At 44.9% G+C, this 7,945-nt stretch overlaps 1 protein-coding gene across 1 annotated transcript in view; it reads left to right on the top strand.

Annotated features, from left to right (window-relative positions):
• ADAM12 (ADAM metallopeptidase domain 12) overlaps window positions 1-7,633 on the top strand; it is a 1,594,455-nt gene extending 1,586,822 nt beyond the window's left edge. Inside the window, exon 21 of the mRNA XM_078640467.1 lies at window positions 7,154-7,633. Within this exon, the coding sequence (XP_078496593.1) occupies window positions 7,154-7,214 (61 nt within the window). The 3' untranslated portion in view covers window positions 7,215-7,633. The remainder of the gene's footprint in view (window positions 1-7,153) is intronic.
• Window positions 7,634-7,945: the final 312 nt, after the last annotated feature.

Genomic DNA, 7,945 nt, shown 5'->3' on the forward strand with positions numbered 1-7,945 from the left:
GTTGCCTGTTGCAAAAAGAAAAGCCCCTTGAGAAGTCACAAAAATGAAGAAATGTATTGTAATACCTCAAATGGAAGGTTGCTCCAAGCTCAGGAAACAAGCTGTGGTCTTACTGGTCCTAAGCGCTCTAAAGCCGAATCAGCTCTGTTGCCAAACAGGGGTTCCCCATCAAATGGTAGGCCTATCAAGCTATTTTGTTCATCTGCTGACAAGTTTGAGGTTCTAAGCCAGGTGTGTCTCCTGATAGAGACTGAGGTCCCCATCGCCCAGGAAATCGAGTCAGCCTTTTCCAGCCCCATACTGATAATGTACCTAAAGGCGTTCTTATCATCCTGAACCACTTTTTGAAAGTGTTGGTGTATGTCTTCCGGCACATAGGGTACTTCTATTTGGGCCATATCTCACAGGGCATGGGTGAATCTTGCTAGAAGACAGTTGGCATTAATGGATTTTAGCACCATGCTGCCAGCATCAAAGGACTTCTTTCCCCATGGCTCTAGGAGCTTTGACCCCCTGTCAGGTAGGGTGGATGGGAATAACCCTTCTGATAGTCCAGAGCAGTAAGAAAGCCTGTATTATGTGGTTTTAAGGTGAAGTATGAATAGAGAGGAACGGTCGATCACCCATAGCAGGGCCATCCAGCGGCCATGCCGTCTGTTAACCTCCATGGCCAAGGAAGGTTTCTCCCATGCTGCCATGACTGGCTTTAGGAGGGACACGTTATAGTGGAGTAGAGACTCCATTGTTGTGGCTGATGGGAGAAGTACCTCCGTGAGGACATTAGTTCTAGTATCTGCAGTCGAGAGTTGCAGATCTAGGGCCTCTGCAGCCTTCCCTATGATCCTATGAACAGACATCACCTTAGTCATTGGCGGTCCAGTAGGAAAGCCCATAGCCAGTTCAAGAAAGGTGTCCAAGCTGCTTGCAGATGATAAGCCTTGAAATTCTTCTTGTGCATCTTGATCCAAGTCTATATCCAGAGTGTCTGAGTCAGTTCTAAGGATTTCATGCAGCCTTTCCCTGTATTGTTCCTCTTCAATGAGGTGCTAGGCCTCTCTCTGAGATCTTATTTCAACAGTGGAGCCAGGCATTGGTGCGGGCGGTGTCATTTCCGAAGTTGAGGCTTTGGGCGAGACCCATCAAATGGCATATCCATATGGGAGGCCTGAAATCCAGAAGATCTCAGCCATGCATGGCGACAGCGGACCTCGCTGGTACCGACTGCCAGGGGTAAGCAATCTGTTGTACCCAGGCCAAACTGAATTCACATTTAGCTACATTTTAGCCATCCTGAATGTTTGTGCCAGGGAGTCCCGACGGTCTTCACTGATGGCGTGCAAGATCTAATTGGCCATGTCCGAAAGGTCATTCGTGTATCAGCCAAGCAAACAATTTGTGGTGACCAAACTCAAGGATAGGCTGACTGAGGAAAACATTAATTTTCCAAATGACTCAAACCTTTTGGACTCTGCTGGGGTGGTCATAGGAAAGGAGCTGGGCTTCACCTTGCTGGTAGAAGCTCAACTCTCAGGAGTGGGATGCTGTGTTGAGAAGTCAGGGTTGCCTGGTGCCAGCATGTGGCTCTTGGCAACCTGCTGATTCACCGAAAGGCATGAAAAAGGCTTTGCCCATGTTCCCAACAGTGTGTCAGCCAGGTATTCATTAAAGGGCAACAATGGCACAGAGGAAGTCTGTCCAGGTTGCAGGACCTCTGTAAGGATGTTATTTTTCACCTCGCTGGAGGGAAGCTGTAGATCCAAGACCTCGGCTGCACGTCTAATGATCATTGTGAAGTCACTGTCTTCTGTTGATGGTCCTGGGGGAGAAATCAACCCAGTATCAGGAGAGGTATCAAACTCACTTGCTTCCTGTAAGTCCGTTTCCCAGTTATCATGATGGTTTGGGGGTAACACATCCCAATTATCAGCAGTGTTATCTCCAAAAATGTGGCAGACTGTGATCAGAATCTGAACCAAAAAGCTGGTGGAGCACCCGAGGACGGTTCTGCAGCAGGAGTAGTGTCCTGCCAGAATCAGAATGAATGGGGACCAGGCACATCAACATGAATTCCAGACATGAACTCGGTTGAGGCCGAGACAAGTTTAGTTTAGAGTCAGAAACCAAGATATGTATAGGGTCTTACTCTGGTGCCAGCAAAATCCAAGCCTGCGGTTTGATACTGGAGTCAATGCCAAAGAGACTGGTGCAGATTTAGGTGTAAGAGCAGGAGGTGGCAAGGACACTAGTGCAGAACCAGTAGCGGCTTTGAGGGGTACAGACAAATCCACTAGTGGTAACCGACTGGCAGATCAACCAGTGGTAACCCGACTGAAGGCACATGCAGGTCCATGTGTCCAGACGGTGCACTTGAAGGAATCAGGAGAGTGCCAAAGATGTGCAACGTGCCCTCCCTGAAGGCATCGATCTGTTAATGTTACCAATGAACCAGGAAATCGAGGTGCTTTGGGACCAAGGTGGGAACTGGCGCCTAGGGTGATCAGGTGGCACACTGATGCCCTTGAAACCTCTCTAGAGACAGTGTGGCAGGATGAGGAAAAGTCCTGTTTGATCTTCTTGTGTTTCTGTTTCGTCTTCGACTAAGACTTACCCGAAGATATCAACCATGATGATGACGTGTCGCAGGAATAACCTTGGGAGCTGGAGTGAATCAGCGTTGAGCAGGACTTGTGAGGTTTCTTCTGGTTTTCAGAGACATACAGCTTCGCTTCACGGTCTCAGATCAGTTTTCAATTCATGAGGACACACTCCTCACACAGCTTGAAATTGTGCCTTGAACCCAAACACAAAAAAGGCATATCTCATGGGTGTCTGTTGAAGACATGTGTATGAGTCATCCCTGCATGGCTTAAATTTTGTAGTCTTCAAAGTGGACACAGTTGCCTAACACAACAGTTTTAGGTTTTGGGAGAAAACAAAACAAAAATAATGATGAAGAAAAAAGAGCAGAGTTTTGGATCCGCGTTGTCACTGCCGGGCTGTAATAAAAACGTGGAGTCACATGAGGCCACCTAATAGCGCTTGGGAGCACTGCTGTGAAAGTTCCCAGATCCAGTCTGGTGTCTGGGAATATAAAGGTGAGAAATCTGGCATTCGAAATATCCATCAGAAGTATCCAAGAAAGCAATATCTGCATTCTCCTGTGCACTGCATGTAAACCATGGATCACAAATGTGAATCCTTGTAAGACAGCTTAGGGCCGGATGTAGGTGGCCGTTTCAGGCCATTTACCGACCGGTAACGGCCGATTTCGGCCGTTACCGACCGTTAAATGGGTTTTCAGTATGTAGGGGCAATGTTTTACAGAATCGGTAAATTTACCGATTCGGTAAATTTACAGAATCTGTAAAATACCGAATCGGTATTTTTACCGATTCGGTAAATCTGAGATGTAGGTGGGACTCTTCTGAGTCCCAAAAGCCTTACCGAATCGGTATTTTACCATCAAATCCAATTTGATGGTAAAATACCGATTTCGGTGTGCATGCACATGTGTGCATGCACACCTATGCCATATGAAAAGGCAGACCTGCCCTTAGGGCATGTATGCCTGCCACATGGCACCTGAGCCTGTTTTGGGGGGGCCAGAGGGTGTCAAAGTGACACCCCCTGCACCCTTGTGAAAATCGGTATTTACCGATTCGGTAAATACCGAATCGATAATGCCCATTCATTCCTATGGGCTACAAAGCCCATAGGAATGAATGGGCATTACCGATTCGGTATTTACCGAATCGGTAAATACCGAATTGTTCCGATTCGGTATTCCAGCACATCTGGAATACCTACATATCTACCCCTCAGATTTACCGATTCTTAATTACCGAATCGGTAAAATTCTGTAATTTTCGGTAATTAAGAATGGGTAAATCTATTCTACCTACATCTGGCCCTTAGTGTGTTAATGAATTTGCTTGAAAGTTTCCTGTGTAACCTTCTGGCCATAAGATATGATCTGATCCTGATAAATAATTCAGTGGGATGTGTAATTGCTCCAAACATCAGCTTGTAACCTACATGATATTTTTAACCCTTGCAAGACTACCTCAAACTTTTTTACTTCAAAGTCGATAAAATGAATGTCATTCTGTTGGGTTAGTAATTAACACCATTATCAAGTGCCATAAATTAAGTTTACACTGTGTGCTGTATATATATTGCCATTATTATTATAGTAATATGCCTGGTCTAACATACATATGTTACATATAATGTGTTTTTTTAACTCATTATTTTACTTCTCTATTTTAAAGATGTCGCACAATGTAACTTAAACCAGTTTCTGCTGTCTTTGTTATCTTTTCATTTCTATTATCATATATTTCATTTGTTTTTCCTATATAAATTCTCAGTTTAAAAACAGAGTGCTTTTTTATCGAAGTATGGGGCAGAATAGTCCCTTGCATGGTGATGGATGTGTACCCTTGCCTTGAGTGCCCCACGTGAAATGATGCCTGGATCCTTGATGCTGATTTTGTTGTCATGGGCGAACACAGCTCCTGCGTGTGTACCATGACATAGGCCTGTCTCAAGGATTGCAATCTTTTTGGACTAAGAGGGGCGCCCAAAGCACCATCCTCATAGTTGAGAAAGGCTCCTCCTTTTGCCCAGAGTTTGGCAGCATACTGATTAGTAGGAGTCAACATGCCTTTTTAACTGTTTCACTGGAGTGAGGCCCACAGGCTAACTCATTTAAAGTTCTGCTGTTGTGTGCTTAACGCACCCTTGGTCTTAATTGGAGTGCTGCACAGTGCAGATTTGTTATGTACATGTGCTAGGAGTATGTGTGCAGTGAATAGCACAATACAGAGATGATGCAGTGCTGGGCAGTGTGTGTATCATGTACATGTGCTGGATATATGTGTGTTGTGAATGGTACAATACATGGAAGATTCTGGGTTCCATTTTGGGAGACCCAGAGGAGCAGAGGAGGTAGATGGCTTTCCTCAGACAAATATATGATTTGCTGCATTCTTGTGAGCTGGGTGGAAAATACTGGAAGAAGGGAGAGCCAAACTCTTCATTGTATTTCAAAGGTGGATCTTTGATTCACAGACAGCTCTCTCGGAAGGGGCCGGGCACATCGCAGGAAGGTGATGGGGCTGGTAGGAGAATCATAGAGAGTAGGGCTAAGGCCTTTAGGTAACGTTTTGATACACATATCACTGTGGCTGATACCAAGGTGTGACCCTCTAGTCTCTCCCATGGCTCAGATTCGGAGTCTCTCCTGCTGTGATAGACTGCTTTTGGGAGGAAGGAAGAACAGAAGAGAGAGAGAAATTTAAAAGAAAGCAGAACCCCAACATAAACTTCAAAGACTCAGACTCTAAATCACATTTGATGTCAAGAAATGGACTATAACAAGGGGAGCTTGATACCCTCAAAAGTGTCAACTGTCAAGCAGCCAGTCAGGCTGTGCAAGGAGAAGCTCTGCAAGACTTGTGCCTGTGACCAGGACTGGGGGTCAAGGTCTGCTAGTTTCCCAGCTGGTTGAGGGGACATCAATCAGGGAATCCAAAAGCATCCGCATAAGAGCCTGGAGCACCAGTGCATGCCTACATGCCAAGACTAGTGTGCCCCTGTGAAGAAGAGGAAAGCACTGGAGGGTGTGATGTCCAGTGGGGATATCCTAGTGAGTGGATCCTCGAAGTGAGGTGTAGGGAGACAAATGCTGCACTGATCAGGTCATTGCCTGTGTGCAGTGTTAATTTGACACCCCTGTATGCCAGAAGAGGTGCCGTGGAGATTGCTGCCTTGCAGATCTGCCCATAGCCCTTGTGCTGTAACAAGTTGGCAGCCCCACGTGCAAGGTGGGGCTACTGTGTGGATCAGGCCGAAGCCTAAGGGCGGTAACAGAACAGTGACCGTATACCAGGTGAGCTGCGGTGAACACTGTGCTGATCGGTCCGGAGCCTGTGTGCAGAGGAGGAATGGTGACCCCCTCATATGCCAGAGGGGGCACTGGAACCAAGCAAGAAGTGTGGATTGGTCGAGACTGTCGACGAAGAAACGAGGCCGAAGGAACGAGGCCGCCATGGTAAGCCTAGAGGGTCTGAGCGATGACTGAGGACCAGCACCAGGATCGTTGTACCACCCCCACCTGTGGGAGGAGCCTAAGAGCTTACACAACATCGAGAACCCCTCAGCCGCTGCCATCACAGGACCATGTGTGAGAAACTCGAGGACAGCCAACCGATGCCCACCTGATCCACATGTGAAAAACTTATAAGAGACAGCTGATGCATGCCTCAGCGCCCAGAAAGGGGGTGCCATTGGATACTCCGGTTGCTCCGATCCGGCTGCAACGGCTAAGACTGCTTTTGGGCTGGACAGCCCTTGGGAACTTGCTTTCCACATAGCGCTGTGGCATTGGAACACTTTTGACTTTCATTAGGAACTGAAGTGGGACTCCTGCCACTCGAACTACTAGTGAGGCTTAGCCGGAAGGTCATCTATAGCGAGTGGGGAATAACCACTACCACTAACTTGAGGGGAGTGGGACTCAGAGACCCGCCTATGAAACAGTACAGCCCTGACCTCAGGGAACTGTGTGTATTGTTTGTGAATGTTGTATTTTATTTTGTGGTTGTATTTATAAATGCTCCTTTTTTCATTAAAGCAAGTACTGAACTGGACAATCATTTATTGTGGCTCCTGTATGTATTTTTAGTTGTGAGCCTGTGTTCACTCCCAGAGAAGCCTTGGACTGTTCGACCCACGCTACCACTGGCAGTCAAGTGCTGAAGCGGTAGTTGGCCCAATTACTCAGGACCCATAGTATGTCACGGCTCGGGACATCAGGAATAAAAGACTTCAACCCCCATGGTTGGACCCAGTAGCCCAGGTTTGGCTTGAGGCTCTCTGACCGGGGTTCTGACAGTTGCTCAAAAAGAGATGCCTTAATGCTACTGCATAACTTAATTAGCTTTTTCCAGAGATGTACAAAATAGGTGTTTCTGCAGCTTAGATGTACTCTTGGCAGTTTGAAAGCAATTTATAACATACAGATTCCATAACGAGTACTTAACTCATTAACCTTGGAAGCACATTCTTGCATCTTAAAGCCACTATAACAATTATTCGCAGAATTCAAATAAAAATATGTAATTTATTGTCTTTTTCTTTGCTGTTTCAGACCTGCTCCTTTGATTCCTGCGCAAAGTTCAAGATCCAACATTACTGCTTATGGGAAATGAAAAGAAAAAATTATATAATGATGTCCACAAAGTGAAGACAGAAGTTTGCACTAACGTTTACCTCCATATGGAGTTCATTTTTTTTCTGTATTGACACTTTTTAATGTTTAAATTACCAATATTTTTTTAATCTCTGAGTTACTGCCTTCGGTGCTGTGCTATGCTATGGTGCTCTATGTACTTGCTCAGGTACTACTAAATTAATAACTTATGTTGAATATGTATTACAGTGCAGAGCACTGTAGTATATATTTATTTTACACAAAGCTGGATTTCCATGGAAGGAAATTGTTTTCGTAATACTGTAGAACACTTGAAAGATTCTGCTTTAAAAATCTAACACTAAGTAATGTTTTTGGGTCCAGGCTTTCTAGAACTCAAATTTAAAAATGTATTTATGAATGGCCTTGGAACTTGATGCACTGGTATACCAATCAAATTATTTGAATAATACTTTCATTTTAAATGTCAAAATATTTAAATTTTGCATGATGGTTGTACTTAGACTGTTACATCCGAAGTTAAACTAAACAGACAGGTTATGACCATTAACTAGGGGAAAGGTAATAATGAAGAATTAAAATTTTTTAGCTATCGCAGCAGAAAGTTTCAATTTTATTAAGGAGCGGAGGCAAAGATTATGTTCATCTTGCTCCACTTTATTCCATAGAGCAGCCATTTAATAAACAAATGACGTTTCCGAGAAAAACAGGAGGGAAATAAAAACATTA

Source organism: Lissotriton helveticus, chromosome 5_1 (genome assembly GCF_964261635.1).
Source record: "Lissotriton helveticus chromosome 5_1, aLisHel1.1, whole genome shotgun sequence".
Lineage (NCBI taxonomy): Eukaryota > Metazoa > Chordata > Amphibia > Caudata > Salamandridae > Lissotriton > Lissotriton helveticus.